We start from the raw sequence: 19,986 nt of genomic DNA, 5'->3' as shown, positions 1-19,986 counted from the left end.
CGGGAAAGCAAAAAGATGCAAATAGATGAACAGAACACAGCTCTGTGACTTCAGGGGGAGGGGCTGCATTCAAGCAAATCTCTAAAAATACTTCTATCAACATAATTCACTCATCACATTTGACCTGATGGATCCCAGAAGATGATGTGTCTTCTTCTTTGTTTTTTTATGTTTCTTAACAGGTAGAAAATATCTTAAACCATTAATCACCTTATAAATATGTCACCTTGAAAGTCCAAGTAAAGCCATTAAATCTGTTTATGTTCCCCATTAAAAATAATCTCTAACGCATTTCATACACAAAATCCTTTAGACATCATGTAAATGGAAATCAGTAGTTGACTAATCTATAATGTAATTGTGCAAAATTAAGACTTGAAAAAAAAGTTTACTTTACTTTTTGTAAAAGTTAAAAGTCCAGTAACAAAAAAGAAAGAAAACCAACTTAAAAAAGGAACTAATTTCTCTGCTTTCTGTCGGTAGCTCTGTCCTTCTCATATCCTGTCTTCAAAAATAGTGGTAATTTTGGCAGTGGTCAGGATTAGCTGTTAATTAGCCTCATTTTAAGGATGAGACTTAGGGGCTTGAAAGAAATGTCAGCTCAGTGTTGTCCTGTGGAATTGTGGGAGGATTAGCGGACTGCATCGTAATCCTCTTATTGTAAAGCAAGGCCACTCTCCGGCCTCCTCCTGTCCTCCTCTGTGTTTTTTTCTTCTCCAACTTTGCTTCTCTGCTCCTCCCTTTTCACTCCTATTTGAGTCTGACTTTCTCCCTTTCATCTCCACTTCTCTTCCTCACAGTGATCTCACTGTGGTTATTTAAACACTTAAATCTCAACCAGTTTGTTACAGTTTAGCTCTGATTGTTAATGGAGAGTTTTATTTGAAAATGACATGAATCAGCTAAGAGACTGACATTAATATATATAGCGTGTTTTCTTATAGGCATTTTTACTGCTTGACCAAATGATGTTTTGCGTTACTCTGCAGAACTCTGCAGAACTCTGCGTTACTCTGTTTTGCGTTATCCTACAGGCTGCTATCCATATATATATATGTATGTATGTATATATAATGTGTGTGTGTGTGTGTGATGTGTGTGTGTTTCATGCCTTTAAGCTTCACAAAAGCTGAAAATCTGTTCAAACAGTCAACAGACTATTTATATTTGGGTTATTTCAATCATTTCATCATGATTAAATCATGATCTTTCATTAAGATATTTTTTAATTATTACTTTTAATCCCTTTAACAAAATATTAATATTAAAAACATATGTTTTTATAAATACAAACATGTGGCAAAGTTGTCACAAAGGTAGAAATGAAGGAAAATTCTGTTGAAGTTTCAGGCTAGTATTTAAAAAAGGAGAGAAAAGCCACATAACTCATGGGGAGTTCTAGTTTTTGTTTTGGTATACTGCCCTCTGTAGGATATAAATTAAATGTGTTTTGCTTATCACGAATGCCTGGCAAACTTCACTTGACTTGTATGTCTGCTACAAACACTAACAGGGTACAAAAGAAAACAATAATAACTGATGGAAAATATTGAAAGCTGGTTAGTAAGTTCTGTTTTATGCTACCTTGACTCAGTACCAGCAGTGTAGCTTCAGTGGTCAACAAATTTGTTGACATGGGTGTTTTTACCTAGAAGCAGTCGACATATTTAGTGTGGGTTTTCTGAAACCAGCAGTTCATTTTAAGCCCTGCCAGCAGCCAGCTTCTGTAGCCGTATACGGTGAAGGACATCCGTACTATAAGCCAAATATAAGGCTGTGAGGCACAGGTAGCTTCATCCCCTCACCTTCTGTAACAAAGCTGAACATATAATGGTCATCTGGTCACGTTGTATCTCTTCTATGTTGCTCAGCTTTCAGAACAACACTGATAGTTCAGTCATTTTATTTATGAAGTACATTTAAAACAACCACAGTTAACCAAAGTGCTGTACATAGCATGACATACATTAGAAGTGAAAAATAAAAGCAATGCAAAATATCCAATTAAAATTAGTTAAATGATTGTGAGTAAGCTACAGTAAAAAAAAAACAAAAAACAGTGAGAACAAATAAGTCTTCAGAAGTTTTTTAAAAGGGTTACTAGAAGTAGCACATCACATTTACAACAGAATACACTTCCACAGTTTTAGGCCTACCCCTACAAAGGCACGATCTCCTTTGGAGACTTAACTGTGAGCGGCAAACAGCTAAAAGTAGCTGTTCACGAGATCTCAGAGGCCTGGTATCAGTGTAGTTTAGAGCTGTATGTTTGGGATACTTGACCTTCTCTGCAATGTGACGGTGGAAAACTGTTTCTACATTGGCCTGCTGAAAGTTTCAACGCCTTTGAATAAGCTGGATTTTATTTATGTATTTAAGTATTGGTCTGCTAGACAATTGAAAATTTCTCATACATGCATATTAATTTCTCATTTTAATGTAGTTAATTTAAGGGGTGATCTTTTGAAATAGCTTTAGTCAGACAGTCAAAGGGCAGCATTTTTCAGTATAAAAAGGTTTAGTTTTTTTTTTCTTTTAAATAATGTAATGAAATCTAATTAAAATGAACATCAGTTTTACGGGCCTTATAAAGTGATGTTCATCATGAATGAGGAAGCTGCAGTTGGTCAGCAGTAGTCTATTGTTATACTGCACCTGGAAATGGGCCACAAACATTTAGCGTGATCCAGTTCTGCAGCTGGCTGGTCATGACTTTATGTTAAAGGTTTGTAGTTTTGGAGCTTATAAAATGCTTAAGAGCATGAATGTCACATAGACAGCAGCTGTTATTACTCACCAAACCACCCCCTACCACATCTGTCTGTCCACAGGTGACCCAAAAAGCTGGCAGAACAAATCTCTCCCCGGAGACCCCAACTACCTGGTGGGAGCCAACTGTGTCTCTGTGCTCATTGACCACTTTTAAGGACGGACCAGCAGGTGCGATGTTACTGAATGTGGAACCGTGCGGGAAATGAAGACGATGGGCGAAACAAACATACTGTACATACACTGCAGCTGCACTACAAGCATACAAACACACCACAGAAAGAAGTATGAAGAAGAAGCAGTCAGTGCTGTTTACTGCATCCATGGATGAAGGCGAGACCAATGATCGTTACAAGCTGATCTATAAATTCTTCTGCAATTTGAAGTTATGATGTGAAATTAAACCTTTGATGCATGCCCCATATCTCTGAGGATTGATAACTATATATGAAGTCGTGTTTAATGTAATTTTTACATAATATAGGTGGATGGATGGCTTTTGAGGCAGCATACATGTTTTGGAAATCTATGTCAGTATATTTATGCTATATATGCATACAGTATATATAGAAGTATAGAGAAGATTTACTAAAATTTTACTCATGAATTCAATTAAGAGTCTGTTATTTTTCCGTTCAGGAGATTGAATATTGATAAGCATTGCCACATATTTTTTTTTCCACAATGAAGTCATTTTACTGAAGGTTTGAGAAAGGTGTTGATATTTGCAGGTATCTGTTGAAGGAGCTGGCAAAACGTGAGCTGGTGATGAACCCAAGCAGCACATTCAAAGAGACGTTCTTCCTTCACTCCTTTGTTCTTCCTTTTCCAATACCTGGTAGCTTACTTTTTACTGAGCACCTCGTCTCTCCTTCCAGCCTGAGGGAGATCTATGCATGTTCTTTACTCAGGTCCAGTAGCGTTCTCAGTTCCTTTCTCACATCTTTCTCTTACTCTTTTTCTCTCTGTATACTCTTGCACTCAGACACAAATAAGCAGTGATGCCTTATCTGCAGATTATTCACTTTTCATGAAGAAAGAAATAAGTTATGGTAAATTATGGTATGTCATTTGTTTGCCATTTTTTGTGAACCCACTGTATAAATGAACTTGGGTTGAGCACACTAACAGCTGATAAAAGATAATAAAGGTAAGCGCTTCTTTTATCTGCTATGCATTACTTTAAAAATAAAACAACAGATAAGAAGTGGCTGTAAATAAAGCTAGCATATTGCCTTGTTTCTTTTTGTTTGTAAATGAACTTTTTGTATGTCTTTCTTTTTTTTTGTATAAAACCTAGAGAAAACATGTTTTAAACAGCGGAAAAAAGTGAACGTGGTTTTCATGTATTCTGAATATACCCTCAAGCCTTGAAATTGTAACCTAACAATAATACATCACACCTTTTCTACCAATATATTGACACTGTGTTATGGTGGCAAAAGAGTGCTTTCTTAATTTGAGGATTGGGAAAGTATTTGAGCTAAAATACATTTAAAACATGTTCTTTTAGGAAGGGTGTGCTCGAAAAGTGTCCCCCTCACTCATTTGTGATACTGGATGCTATATTGTGTGCCCTTAAATGTATTTTTGTACTAATAGACAATATATTACGTATGGCACACCAGTACTGTTTTATTTTTTAGATATAACAGCTTTAATTGGATATTAGCTCTTCACGTGTGGCTGACTTTTTTTCTCTCTCTTCTCTCAGACACAATTTTAAGTATACCACTGTATTAAGAAATAAAATCATTTTTGAAATAATTTGTTCTTGAATGTCTCCCCACCACCACCTTTTTTAAAAAGAAATTCCTACAAATGAATTTTTAGCATCATGTGCAGTTTTGTTTCCATTTTTTGGTATTATAGATCAGAACTTAAAAATGACTTGCTATGCTTAATGTGTACATAATTATTATAGAACAGTAACGTCAACTTCAGTTGTTAAGCAATCTGTTGATTTACTTTACCAGATCATGTCATGAAAAGAATGCTAAAAAATATGCAAATCATCACTTTCAAATCTTTAATTTTCAATTAATGCTCAAAAGAAAAATTCAGGAAAAAAATATTTTTTTTTCTCTTATCAGTCATGTTTTAACTGCGTCACCACAACTAACAGCCAGGTGGCGTGGGTGAGCTGTGTATGAATTATACACAAGGTCAGGACTAATGAGGTCCTTCAGCTGTGATTTTTGTTTTAGATAAAAATGTGAGGATCAAGGACGTAAAATTCCACATATCCGGTATTCTGCGCAGAGTTTAACATTTGTAGCTTGCAATTCTTTTAAAACTAATTTTCCACATCAAACTGAGTAAATAAATCGGTTATTGTCTGTTTTTGAGCCATGTTATAATAAACTCAGGGTGCAGTGGTCTGATCCGTAGATCAGAAGGTAACGAGACAAGATAGTATCTCCTAAAGAAAATAGTTTAAAGCTTACACTCCATTATCTGATATATTCATTTATTTAAGCCTCTATCATTTAAGTGAAGCTCTGATTAATACCTTTGTCCATCTTTAAATCTTAAATCATCTCTAGGCTGCACAAAATGCTAATGTAAACCGCCCAGGCAGCAAATTGTTTATACAATTAAGACTCAAATAACTAATTGTAATAATAATTACGTCAAGTCTGTTCTAAGTTGTTAATGCAAACTCCTCCCTGGGTGTGCGGTATTTTTTTTATTTTATTTTTTATCTTTACCTGCCGGGACTTTTATCTGTCGCCTGCATGCTGAAGTCGCTTGTATTAAATTACAAACCAGGCAAACTGCAAGAGACTGCGGCTGGAGCAAAGCCCACCTTGAATCTCCCCAGTTTATTTATTTATTTTAGCAGAATCCTAATCTGTAGAACTAAAAAAGGGCTGCAGCAAAGGGGTTAAACATGTTTTTCTGTCCTTTTTATTTTCTTTTAATTTTTTTTAAATAATTAAGAGATAGGCTTCATCTGGAGATCAGATACTGTCACGCTTTCACGGGCATTTTTTTTTTTTTTTTTTTTAGCGTCGCCTCCCCTTCTTCACGTCGTAGTAAAACAGAATGTGCAGCTCGCCGCCATGTAGACGCACAGTGGCACATCTCCAATACGCAGTGTGCATCTCTGTCCTGGTGCTGGGTTTGCTTTCGTGTGAGAAGAAGACGCGCTGCTCGTTTAAACTAAAACACCACTGGGCGGTAAAAATCGGACATTGACGTTCTTTTGTTTTTGTTTAGTCTTCTCTCTCTCTCTCTCTTTTTTTTTTTTTTAACCCTGGAGGAGTACCATTTTATTTATTTATTTTTAACCCGGGTCGCTTTTTGAGTTGTTGGAGAAGCCGCAGAGGTGAGCATGACAACATGACAATGGTGCAAGGCTGGCTGACAGGAGGATGCGTTTAGGGTTTTTTCTTTGACTTTTAAGGAATGGGCTCTTTGCCGCAGCAGTCACCAAGAACTCCAGTGGTTTATTTAAGATTTTCCGACTTGAAAAGAGAAACTGTTTCTGTGAATGATAACCCTCCGGCGCCACGTCCGGTCCGTACAGAGCTCACCTTTCTCCTCCCATCAGCCGCAGCGCGTCTCTAATTGGAGCTACACGGGGCATCTTTAATTGATGGAGATTATCCACGGACACTGACCACACTGTCTACCGGTTCCCCGAAGCCTGCAGCACGGCGCTGCGGTTGTGACTGGATGTTATTGTCCATATTGCCTTCACCTGCATTTGTCTAATACGGTTTTGTCGGAGCCTTCGGTGACAATGCCGTTAAACGCGCTGCCCCGCGGCGGCAGTAGCGGCATCGGCGGTCCGGGATCCCTGAGCCCCGCGTCGTTGTCCCGCAGTTTGTCCCGGTTGAGGGAGTACCGGACCCGCACAAGAATCATGCTGGCTCTGGGAGTCTCTCAGATGGTCCTGGGGAGTCTCATCCTGGCAGTGAGCTTCGCTGCTTTGGCTCTCACTACATCACCCAGAGTCCGGCACTCATGTCCCTTCTGGGCAGGTTTCTCTGTGAGTACAACAATCAATCAAGTTTTTTTTCCTCTCAACTATAAAGATAACGTGTTGTAGCGTAACTCTGCAGTCATTAAACTGAGATGTTTTGGAAAAAAAAGATACAGAGAATACTGAATTATAACTTGATTTTAGGTTTCAGAGGTTCTAGTTTTTGTCCCAAGGAGAAAAAAAATCCTTTCATCTGCTAATACCACGAACAAGAAAGAACTGAGGTCTCATCTTGTGGAATTAACTGTGTACAAAACACACTGAAACAGTGATTGGTGGGAGTATTTAAATGATCGTGCACCTTTCTTTTCATGTTTTCAGTATCAGTTTGTACAACTCCTTGGGTGTTTTGTTCTTTATGTGAAGGGTTTGTTGTGGTTTCTGTAATATTTATGAACACACACATCCTTGATTTCCTGCCAGAGACCTGGAACAGGGCTGGTCCATTAATTATAGAGGCAGTAGGGCATGAGTGCAGGGGTGAGGGGAGGTCTGTGGCATCAAGGCCATCTGTGTTTGTGTGTGTGTGTGAGAGAAAGAAAGCGAGCAATGTGTCTTTGTCTCAGTGCTTGTATGTGTGGGCGTGTATAGTTACAGGGGAACAGTGTGTAACTACAGGGTTCGGAGTTCAAAGGTCAATGCAACGCCTGAAGCGGATTGGTCAAACGTCTTTCCTAAGTGTGCTAAAGGTCTGTTAGCCTGTTGTGCTGCGTCTTACTGTGTGTTATCTTTAGGCACAGAAACCTGATGCATCCTATACACAGACTCAGACACATAGGCAGTGCATTTTTGTCATTTTGTCTAATGAATTGCCATGACCCTGTTTCTCATTAGATACTCGCACAACTCCTAAAGGAACATAGGTAATGCATTTATTTGCTGTAAAGAATGATTGAAAGGGACTTTTTGTGTGAGTGTGTCATGGTACAAGAAAGGAAATTACTGAGAACCTCAAAAAAACTTTTGGTGGCCGTAAGATTAGAAAAGGTTACAAAGTCGCCTCTAAAGACTTTGCACTCCACCAAACCACAGCTGACAGATCGAGCACTAATGGAAGAAATTCAAGACAATTGGTACCCCCCAACCCAGGAGTTATCGATCTGCAAAGAAACTCTGAGACGACGGTGTGTCTACAGTAGTCTACAAGGCCACTCAGTAATCCAGAGTAACATCCCAAATGATCTCTAAAACCAGTTACCTCCAAAACGTCTACGATTTTGTGAAGATCACACTGATCAATTAGAAGTCTGTTGGAAAATGTAGTTAGGCAGGTAGTGGGTAAAAGAGAAAGAGAGAGGAACAAATGTTTCCTCAACATACAAAACCAAGAACCTGTATGTTGAAAACACCAAAAAAGAAAAACTCTGCATTTCATGACAGGAACCTTCATTTACACATGGTGATGGTAGTATCATGGTTAGGGCCTGGTTTGCTGATTCTGAGCCAGAACAGTGTGCTGTGTTGGCTTTCATACAGAAATCCCAGACTGCTTTAAATGAAACATCAAATTCTGAATTATTAAGTTTCCAACTTTAAAACTTTTGATTCATTTTGATGGCACACTGTGATTCATTATGCACATTCTTGGAGCGATCATTGCCATGCAGCATCCTGGGGCTGAGAAACCGCACACGTTTATTTTCCAGTCTGGAGCATCACATGATAGCTGTGTTTTGCTTTAGGGCACCACATCACACTCCAACAACTGAATATCAACACACACGTCTATTTTGTACGCTCACTGTGGCTGATCAATGCAAGGAAACATTACTGAAGGAATTAAGGAAAAGAAAGAAAGTAACAGTCAACTTTGGAGTGATTTTTATTGGCTGGAGAGAGCTCTGAGAAGAGACAGTATGCAAGGAGGAAGATTGTCATAGATAATGAGAAATAATTCAGATCAGTGAAACCAGTACCTCTGGCTGTTAACAGGTCATAATATTCCTGAAGTCCTTAAGAGTCCTTTACCAAAGACACTACACCAGAAATGTGTAAGAGACATCAACACACACTCTAAACTTGTTGGAAAATTGAGAAATGAATGACTCATTCAGAATAAATCCCTCCTGTATCAAGAGGCACTTCAGAGGATGATGTTGGTGAGCGAAGCTGCAGAATCAGGTGCTGTAAAATAACTCGGCAGCAGAAAGACTCAGGGGTAACAGTGGTGCCAAAACCCCGATAATGTGGCTGAGACCAGCTCAACTTGTGACTGAGCATGAGAGTGATTTACCCACAAACACGTGCAAGCACTTTCAAAATATTTAGAATTGTAAAAGAACTCTGGCTGAGTAAAACATTTGCAAACTATGCTTCATTAGACAGTGTGGGACAGAGAACAGAAATCTGGGTTCTCCATTACGAATGTTGTTGGAGTGAAAAAAAGACAGATCGGCTGCATTTCAGTCAGGTGGGATTAGAAGCTTTTTACAGCACTGCTCTGTGATTTAATGGAATAAAACTTGTGAATCTGTACGCAAAATGCTTGCTTTGTACTGCATTAAGACTCTGTAGAGATAATGTATTCCTAATTTTAGAAGAGGATAGTATTTTTTCTCTCTGTGTCAGTGTGCATGTTGTGTTTAAGCAGCTAATGATCCCTCATGATGGTGAGCCAAATGTGTGGAATTAGAAAGGAGGCTATTAATCTGAATATCTATTACAAATATAAAGGGTCTAATTAGAGATAAATGTCCATATAAACTAGCACATCAACAGCTCTCAGCTACTTGACTAAATGAATGCAATTGGTGTTAAACCTTTAAGCTTTTGTGTTGCACTTCCTGCCACGATGGTGAGCTCGGGTAATATGGAAGGTGACGAAAAATCTTCAACTTATACTCATGTGTGCGCTTGTGCGTCTGTGCTGTCACCATGACGCCATAAGAATCTCAGTGTGATGACTGGCGTTGTGAGATTTCATCACAGTCGCAGCCAGAGAAGGCATAATCTTTACTTCCTACACAGAGCAATCGCTGCTGAGCTCAGCATGGCTGTCCCTCCCCCTCCAGCACACGCACACACATACACACACACACACACACACACACACTCATAAACATGAACACACATATTCCAACTCGTTGTTTTGCATATCACTGGATTTGTCTCTCTCATCCTGATTTTTCACAGTTCAGATAAAAACATTTTTTTTACAGCTTTGATGTTCAGAGCTGTATGTTTGGTGGAATTATATGCACACAATCCTCTGGCCAAAAAGGACTAATCCTTCAAATATCTTGCTCTTTCCATCAGCCCTAACCCTTCCTTTAACTCTTCAGCCTGGCACATGACCAGACGGTTGCTTCCTGTTGGTGTGATTTGGGCGACAAATGAGCTTAAGCTGCACAAAGGCCAAAATACCAGCAGGTTTACCTGTTGGGTGCAAATTACATTGCCTCCCAAGTTTTGGCAAACAACAAACAAAAATGAATAAAAAAGAAAAAAAGAGGAGATGCAGTGGCCTTTTAGCCAAGTGAGCCATAATGTTGCTTCAGCTGCTGTCCTGAAGAAATTACTGTCTACAACTTGTAAGTGTTTGATAATATTCACGCCGTAAATCAGGTGAATGTGTAAATCTATTACAGGATGCTCATGCAGGTATCATGTAAACATGCATAGTCTCTGGGTATTCTGTGATATTTCCTCTGCTGTTCTACTGAGCTTCAGAAAAAGATTTGCTCCTCTTATTTTTCCTCCCCCGCTCATGTAGCTGTGTGAAAGAAAAGAAATGTAGATTTTTTTTTTTTACTGATTCACAGCTTCTCAAAAAGTAAGAATTCAGATACCCAAATCAACAAATAGGGCAATAACAAAAACAGCTTTAGACAATATTCTCCTTGTTTCTTATGAGGCAGCGCTCTGTTGCATTTCAAGCATCAGTCATCAGCAAATTCAGCACTAATCTCCTTTAGTGTGTCAGTCTGTGTGTGTTTAAACAGATGTATTTTGTTGGTTCTTTGTGTGTTATGGGCTCTTTTTTTTAAAACATCTTTGTGTGTAGATGGAAGTGAAGGCCCTCTCTGCTGCATTTCACTAGTTTTTATTTAGAAATCCAGATCTGCATTTGGTTCTTTTACGCTGAAATCTTAACTTTATTTCGTTATCTGAGCTTTTTCCTGCTGTTTTTATGTAATCAATTTTATCTTTTTTAATCTTTTGTTTTACTTTCTTTTTTTTTTCATTCCCTGCACCTTGCTGTAATGTTTTTATGTTCTACGTAAAGCACTTTGAATTGTCTTGTACATGAAATGTGCTATACAAATAAATTTGCCTTGCCTTGCCCAGTAAATCAGGCAACATGACAGACTATTTGGATTCAGTTCTGTCCATTGATCTCGGTCTTTGCTTTCCACAAACCTTGCTGATGGATTGTGAATCCTGCAGTGAATTATCGCAACACATGTCGGGTGAATAGATGTAAAGCTTTAGCTGTGTTTTGTGTTTAATACCAAGCGGAAACCAGAGGGACTTTCAGATAGGCCAATGCTCTAATTCACAATTTTAAGAGAAGTTACCCCAATGTGCTTTTTTTTTTTTTTTGGGCCATTTTCCTTCCACCAGGTTTCATGGAATTTGCCTTGTTTTTATAAAATGATCTTGACAAATAAAAAGTGTAAACAACAGCATGGAAATGGGGAGTGGTGTGGGGGGCATCTTGTTGCCTTTTTCAAGTAATAAGAATGCCACATTTATTGAATTTATTAAGTAATTATTGGTGGGAATGTATATATGTTCACTTTGTTTTCTCAGATGGTTTCCGTGTGGAAATGTGAGCAGCAGTTTAAGCTGTGGATGCAGATAGAGACACCAAATATTTGATCTGTTCCTATGTGTCCATGCTTTTGCAGCAAGCTGATTTGGGTCATCACTAATTAACTGGCTTATTAGGCCCATGCTGTATCCTGGCAACAGGTCTTAAGAAGAAACACACACACATACATAGGTGTAGTCTGCTGTTTTGATTTAGAAGTCATGGCTTTCTATGAAAATGCTCTCTGTCTGCTGCATGTCAGGAATCTGGATGAGTTGTCAGGAACACTGATGCCACATTTATTAAAAATGCTGTGCTTGTAGTGTCGTTCATGACTCATAACATCAAAGTAAATGGAGAAGTGAAATATTACATCCAATCAGCCTTTCCCTTCCTTCAAAATGAATAGCAACGCTTTGCTTCAGTGTCAAAGGAGAGGGAAGTGATATTGTATGATTTTCCATTCATGAATAGATATCACAAGTTCCGTCTCTGGGCTTTGTGAAGGCCTATATTATTGACACTAATTAATTTCTGTTTTAGCAAAGAAATGTGTGTAGCTTTTGGGCTCCAGGAGGAGCTTTAACATTAACTCAGATTTTTTTGGTTTGCCATTATAGGTTTTTCTGCACTGGACTTTCTTTTGTAAGGAAGTGGCAAATGTTGTAGGAAAAATCAAAGTTACCAAGACAGACATGAACTACTTCACTACCGTAGCTCTAGCTCACTTGCGTCACCTAACCACATGGATTAAATGGATTCAATGCACAAGGTGTGTCTTAAGACGTGGCTTTTTAAAATTTTCGAGTAAGGATTTATGTTTTAGAATTTTAATAACCCCAATTTATTCTCTTTGTGACCTGGTTTCAAAAGTCAGTTTTGTTGAGCTCCCGAAATGCTGATTCCATGTGAAAAACATGTCTAAATGACAAAAAACTTAAGCAGATTTACATATGAATTCATTTATATTTTCTTTTACTGTTAATTTGTGTGTTAAAATGTGTTAAAAATCTGTGTGTTTTGAACATAATATGCAACTAAAACCAAGTTTGGTGTCAAGTATCTGTGATAAATTCACAATCAGTGCTGTAATATGCAGATGTTCTGTTTAACTGGGGAAATATCTGATGAGGTTTGTTTACAATCAGCCAGTCAGAGTGACGTTTAGCTTCCATGCAAATTGTTAGAAAAAGCACTTAAAGCACTCACATTCAGTCCTCAGTATTGTGAACTCCTTTTTAAACAATATTTTAAAGGAACTAGAATATAGCAAAATCACTGAACAGGGTTTGAACTGTCTGATCTAAGCAGATCGGTTTGTCTAAGACCCTTCCTGGACATCTAAACTCTAACAGACTTTGAATGTTACTTTACCACATATAATGCCACCAAAAAAGTCAAATATTATGCAAGGGCTTTGGCTCTATATTTTTTTTCTTTAGACGCTGTGCACATTCAGGGCAATAAAAGCTTCCATCAACAGGTGGTTGACACACACAGTGAAGCAGCTCCCACCAATCTGGCAGGAAAGAAAACAGCTTGAGAGAAACAGTATTAGTTATCGTGTTTGTGAAGAGTTGTTTTTTGGGACAAATATAAAATGTAACTAGCTGACAGAGCTCTCATTCATAAACGGCATAATGTTTACTGCAGCCAGAAAGGCGACATAGTAGCTATATACAGCAAAGCAGCATCAGTGGTCCAAACCTGTTTTACTCAGTGTACATTATCGACATATTAAGATTCAAACATGTTATTTTTACTGGTTAAACTAACCAGCTCCTCCTCTTCTAGAAACACATTTACCATGTTTAACAGGAGACAAGTCGATGATGCCTGATAATCTGTTGATCTAAACTCATTAATTAAAATACAGTAACTTGCCTGTTAAAAATGCATTCGTTTGTGTTAAGCGGTAATGATCACTAGTGACCATAAAAATACTTAAACAACATGACCACCAGATCCCATCATAGGGCTTCATATATATGCACGTTTTTATCTGTACTTTGTATTGATTATGTATAGATGAGCCAACAATCTGTCTACCTACAAAAAAAAACACAAAAAAACAACCACAATTCCCAAAAAATGTCAGGATGCTGTGCAAAATATGAATATAAACTCAGCACAGTGATCTTATAAATCTTATAAACCAATATTTTATTTACAATAGCCATAGAAAACATTTACATGCTGAATATGGGATGTTTTACTATTCCATAAAAAAAAATCTGAACCGGATGGTCCTTCTTTTTAGAGGTCATAGTGTCCATGATTTCCAAAAATACTTTCAAATCTCTTATTACCTGACCTCAGAGCAGTTTTCCATTTTACACCGCCCCATTTGAAAAGAGTTTTGGCCCACAGAAGACAGACAGCAGCATTTCTGGATCATGTTCACATATGCTTTCTGCTTTTTATGATAGAGCTTTAACCTGCATTGTGGATGTCATGGTGAGCTGTGTTCAAAGACTGTGGTTTTTGGAAATGTTCCTGAGCCCATGCAGTGATTTCCATGGGATGATCATGACTGTTTTTATTACAGCACTGCCTCGGGGCCCAGAGATCACGGGCAGCCAATATTGATTTTCAACCGTGTCCCTTGTGCACAGAGATGTCTCCAAATTCTCTTAATCTTTTCATTATATTATGGACTGTAGATGATGAAAAATAATAATTAGCATGATAAGTATAATAGTTTTAATTCTTCACAATTTCATCTTCATGTTTTCATTATTCAAGAATTTAAAAACACAATTTGTAGATGCATTTTTTGCAGACTGATGACTTTCTGCTCATCTTCTAGAAGATACCAACCCGTTGCCATTCAACTTAATTAATTCCAGCTTGTCCCTCCAGCTGTTTCTGTCCAGCACCACTTACTCTTCAAGCCTTTTGTTGCCTCTGTTCCACATTTTTCCCAAACATGTTGCTGCCATCAAATTCAAGATAAGTTAATATAATTTTGAACGAAATATTAAAATATCTCATCTTCAGCATTTTGTGTATTTTGCCATGTTCTATTGTAAATAAATAACTGGTTTCTGAGATTAGCAAATCAATGTACATATTATTTACATATTTATTTACATCTTACACACCTTTTTTTAATTGGGGTTGTATAGTTGTCCTTTACACTTGAAACCCTGGGACATGTACATAATAGTCTAAATCACTTTCTTATGTTTTCTACATTGAATGCTTGTTGGCATTGTTCATTTATCATGTTGATGCAGTTGTGGATGTGATGCCTATGAATCACTGCTTAACCATGTTGTACAGTTTGTGCTGATTTGTGTGGAAGCCTGTGGAGTGTTCAATCCCCAGCTTTCCCATACTTCATCTGAAAGCGTCAAGATACAGAATCTCACAATGTCCCTTATGTTTCTCAAAGTAGGTCTCCTCTGCCTAAACCACCATATATTTTTATGTTTTTTTAAATTTATTTTTTCTTATTTGAGCCTTTGTGCTCTCACCACTTTGCTATACAAAGTGATTTGCTAGACTCACTGACTGTTTAACCCTTAAAAACTAGGAGAAAAAAAAAGAACCTCATGTTCAGAAACTAAATACTCATAAAAACTGTGTGGCCAAAAAATGAAAAACAAAATAAATATGGTTTCCTTACCTCCATCACACAACTCCATCATCGAACCAGAGTTAGATGTGAGGGTGAAAAAAGAACAAAAAAAAACAAAAACAAAAAGAACATCCTAATCACAATCAGTTTGTTATCCTACCGACTCCAAAAATATTAAACACAACATTTACTGACTTTGTTCCAGTGGAAATGAAACAAAGAAATCCTGCATCCATTTCAGCCACAGTAACACTGGGCTGTGAATGTGTCATGCTTGGAAAACTTTGAAACATGGTGCAGGTTGTGTTTTCATAACAAATAGAACAGGACCAGAGCAGGAGGCTGCAGGGTGGTGGAGGTTAAGGAATCACAAGTTGTAGTGGTGTCACAAAGAGAGTTGGATCCAAGGAAAAGATTATCTAGCAAGGCAGGTTTAACAGATTTATTAAGGATGGCTTGAATGGAGCTGTAGATGGTTGAGGTTCGGGGATCCAGATAGTGTCATGAGCAAGCAGACAGGTTCCAGTGGAGGCAGCTTTGGATCTCAGGCAGGGACTCTTAGGAAGAACAGGCAAGTTGGTTCAGTTACATGAAATACTAAACAAGAATCTGAACATACTAGAAGCTGGTGTAGATGTAGCAACGAACCAGCGTTGAATGAAGATCAGCCTGTGGTTTATAAGCATGTGAGGTGCAATAAGCCAGATTCCTCTCAACTGTGTCGGCTAACCACAGGACACAAATACTATACACACCAGGGGAAGACAGCACAGTCTACACAAGGGAAAGGGGAAGAAGGAACACATGGGGAAAAAAGATACCAGGTCTTTGACCTCATACAAGATGCCCACATCTGAGAAGGAGGTATTTCTTTGAGATGTGATATTTAAATCACAATTGCCCATTATATAATGACTTTGTCCAGTAGCCTCTTATGAGAAGTTCAGTCTAGATTTCTAACAGTGCTGCAAAGGAATTAATCTGGACTTCGCACAAAGCTCCACTGTGTTGTTTTGATTCAGCCATTTATTTCCAGCTGTCGATAGAGGACGTGGCTCCTTGGCCGCTGTACTCATGTTATCAGCTTAGATTAAATGGAGGCTGTAGTCTGCACACACACTCTCAGGTCAGACCACGTATGACTGCTCCACCTTGTCTTAAATCTCACACTGATCAGCTAACGAGATGGACCCCCATCAATTATGTAACCGGTGTTTACTTCCATTTTTACTTGAGCAACTCTGCAGTCTGACCTCACTCATGTGTTTAATGCAGGAACTGTGGTGTGATGATGTCATGTCGTTTTAATGCTTAGCCCAGTTTGAGGTGTTGCCGAACTGCTGTAATTCACTCCCCTTCTGGACCTTTCCGTGATAAGTAAGTAGGCACTCAGCCTGCTGCTACTGATTACTCTAAGGACCCTCCAGTGCATCCTGCCCCCACTCAGTAGTCACCAGTGTGCACCATAATGGTGAAGGGAACAATATGTTTTTGCCACGATTCACTCTAATATTTCAAATTATCCACTTCATTTAATCCTTTTTCTGGATAAGATCTGCTAATACATGCTGAGACGCGTTGGACTTGCTGTCTTTGCTTGTATCACTGTTATTTTTGGTTTGTTCGCTATTTACTTTCAGCACCAGGAACAGGATGATCTGAACATTTTCTCTGTGTCAAGTCACACACTGTCTTTTCTTGCTGTATTTTATTTAATCAGCACAAAACAGCAAAGCTGAGAAATTGGCACTTCTCTGTACCTGATTAACAAAGCCATCATCTGCGAAGTGGAAAGAAAATTCAATCCTGAGGATGTATTTCTTTAGGAGAGCTGACACTCCGTTTAAGGTAACTTGTCTGCGACAGAGCCTCTATCAGCATGACTGAAAGTATTGTTCAAAAATGCAGCTTTTTTCTTCATTTCAGAGAGACCACTGCATCGATGCAGGGAGCCTAAATGAAGAAGAAGGAAGATGAATCGATGAACTGTGCATCCAAACTCCCCTGACATTATGTTGATGAATGGACAGTGAAGTTCTACAGTGTTAGGAAAACAGTGTGATCCTGTTTTCCTAACACTGATTAATACGTAGTCAAGAAAACCCAGAGTTTAAGCATCAAGACATAATGTTTGATGTGTTCCACAGTGGGATGAAACATCATGTTCACAGCAACTCTGCACAGTGCTTATTTTTGGGGTGAACATCACACTTAACAGACGTGTTGATCGCTTGAAGATGCAAGTGAGACCTTATGTTACAGAATTGTTGGACAAGTCAAACATTAACATTAAGAGTAGTTTTTACCTTATGGAATGCATGAATTGTAATACATGATGAACTGTAATATTCTCACTGCTATGTTACAGTCTGAGACATGGTCATGAAAAATAATCCTGTTCTCTGTGCTTATTGCCAAACACACTAAGTATTTTCATTGATGAAGAGTAGATTTATGATAAGAAGTTCAGTTAAACTTCAGAAATGTATTTTTAAAAAATCATTACCATTTCACACTAAGTATTTTATCTTTGTTGGTGTGTTTGGGGATTTTTTTTAATTTTTGTCTACATGAAAATGATCAAATACATATCTGAGCTTGCACATGTGTGCATCTCTGCAAAAAACTCATGTATTCAGACACTATCCACACCCGAACACACACATAAAACATAAAAAACTTCCATTATGCATTATTTTGATCTTTTGAAGTTTGAAACTGGTTGTTGTGTGATGAAAGCTGCTGGTTTTCTGTTTGGTTGGATATTTGTCAGACCTGAGCTGACAGCTGTAAATGCAGCTGGGGGGACAGAGAGGAAGATGGGTCATGTGTTTGGGGAGATAGTTTTATATTTTGAATGCAAGTTATATTTTTATATGCGTTCATGACAGATTTCTCTCATAAATCCTCCTTTTCTTTCCTGTGCTGCCTCTATTGTGCTTGTGTGTTAGTGTGAAACGCAGCGCGGGACGTGTCAGACAGAATGCTTGATGCGGCACTTCTTTACAAACAGCTTCGACCCGGCCGCCAGCAGGTCTGCCTGCAGACTGTTGAATAGAAAAGGCCAACAGGGTTCAGCTGAGCTCATGGGGCGTGAGGGAAACCAAAGCAGTGAGGGGAAACACACAACACAACCAGAAGCAAATGTCTGTCATAAAATGTAGTTACTTTTTTCTTAGTTTTAAGATACTACATTGAAGACTACGCTCACAGGTGGCACAACTGTGTGACACCTGTGCTTACATTTACTCTACCCCTTTATTCATGTCAAATTTAACAGGAAAAAGCGGCTTCACGAAGAAGACTTATTTTTTGGACTAAATAAGATGTACGCATGTGGGAAGGGACGTTACGGGTTTTCTCTCTCTGGCTTTAACCCGAGCAAAAATGTTTACATAGGTTTTTTCATTAATAAAGAGCTTTTTTGTGGCATGCTATAACAGGTCATTATTAGTGTAAAAGGTCTGGCAACATCTCAGACAGACAGATGAGGCTTTTGTTGATGTGTTTGACTTTTATCCTCTACCTGCAACTGAGCTGTAACTTCTTCCTGGTGGAACAAAGCTTACTGTGGACCCTCCCTACTGCTTTCTGTAGCTGATCAATGGAAAAGCCTGCTGACTGGAGCCTCCCCTTGTTCTATGATTAGCCACCAGATTTGATCTGGATGGTGCTTTTATGTGCATGCACATGTGGGAGGGGGGTCACAGGTGTGTGAATGGAATACTCTTTGTTTTCATTTGGATTTTCTTTTTTTTTTTTTTTTTTTTTTTTAGGAAGGGCTCAAGAATATATAGCTTGAGTGTCCTTTATCTGTTTGAATGTAGATATACAGTATCCGCAGCTGAGCAATAAAGTGGTTATTTATATTAGTAAAAGAACACAATACAGTTGCTTTTTTATCAGGAAGTCGAGGAAGAAGAGAGGAAATCCATCATGCTTTTGAAATATTTCCTGTATTATCTTTGCTCTGTGACTCCTTTAGAAAGTGGCCAACCTTTCTGTGAAAAGCAGCTTTCAAAGGTTAATCAAACAGGGAGACATAAGAATCAAGGTCTTTCGCTTTCAGTCACCTACGAAGGAACCTCCCATGAAGGAATCCTGGAAGTGAAACTTACAAGAGCAGACAATGTAAAAAAAAAATGAAATCTGCTTTATAATGAAAATTTTTATGGTGCAAAAATCATATATGCTGCTGTTATCTTATGAACTGTAGTTAATTGTATCTACCTATTCTAATTTTAATGCATGTTCTGTACTTATTTTGAAGGATGGGACAGGCCTCATGGTGTGTCTATGGGATTAATGCTGAGGGTAATAGAGAAAAACAATCTCCACAGGTTTAGCTTGTTTCAAAATCTTGAAAAGGAAACTTGAAGGAAAAGGACTTGTTGAGATAATTCATTAAAATAACTTTTATTTAGTATTTTAGAAAAGTGTGATATTGTTTACACTGCAATGGTGTAAGGTTTGTCAAGTTTATGTCCTTTTAAGTTGAAATTTTACCGCAACATTGTGACAAATAAATACATGAGGTATTCATTCAGACACAGAAGCATTACAGTTGTTTGTTAATATCCTTAAATAGAACTCATGATGGTGTCCTGTGAAAGGGTATCTCCTACAAGTGCCAGGAAGAAAATACAGCTCAAAATTATTTCTGCATTTTTCTTTCAACATGCAACAAAGTCGCAAGAAGGTAGTGGGGGTTGATAACACAGTTAGATGTAGTGCTTTTGGCTGGAGGCCTTTGTGTGGTGTGAAATTAAAACAGACATACAGTACATGCTAACACAAAAACCCTTTATTAAAATACTTTTCTGATTGAGGTTAGACAAAAAAAACATTACTTTGGAAAGGTTTTAACAAAATCATGACTTGAGCTAAAAT

The 19,986-nt window shown here is 38.1% G+C and overlaps 2 protein-coding genes across 14 annotated transcripts in view; both read left to right on the top strand.

Moving 5' to 3' along the window:
- Positions 1–4,536, top strand: part of tjp1a (tight junction protein 1a) — a 100,370-nt gene extending 95,834 nt beyond the window's left edge. For all 12 annotated transcript variants that reach the window (XM_041992601.1, XM_041992626.1, XM_041992619.1 and 9 more), the window contains one exon: positions 2,832–4,536. In XM_041992601.1, coding sequence (XP_041848535.1) covers positions 2,832–2,926 — 95 coding nt within the window. In that variant the 3' untranslated portion in view covers positions 2,927–4,536. The remainder of the gene's footprint in view (positions 1–2,831) is intronic.
- A 1,295-nt stretch (positions 4,537–5,831) lies between these two features.
- The window catches only part of fam189a1 (family with sequence similarity 189 member A1), a 94,310-nt gene continuing 80,155 nt past the window's right edge, over positions 5,832–19,986 (top strand). For both annotated transcript variants that reach the window (XM_041992704.1, XM_041992696.1), the window contains exon 1: positions 5,832–6,766. In XM_041992704.1, coding sequence (XP_041848638.1) covers positions 6,518–6,766 — 249 coding nt within the window. In that variant the 5' untranslated portion in view covers positions 5,832–6,517. The remainder of the gene's footprint in view (positions 6,767–19,986) is intronic.

The sequence above is a fragment of the Melanotaenia boesemani genome, chromosome 1 (assembly GCF_017639745.1).
Source record: "Melanotaenia boesemani isolate fMelBoe1 chromosome 1, fMelBoe1.pri, whole genome shotgun sequence".
Lineage (NCBI taxonomy): Eukaryota > Metazoa > Chordata > Actinopteri > Atheriniformes > Melanotaeniidae > Melanotaenia > Melanotaenia boesemani.
The sequence above is the reverse complement of the archived record's forward strand: the minus strand, read 5'-3'. Positions and strand labels throughout refer to the sequence as shown.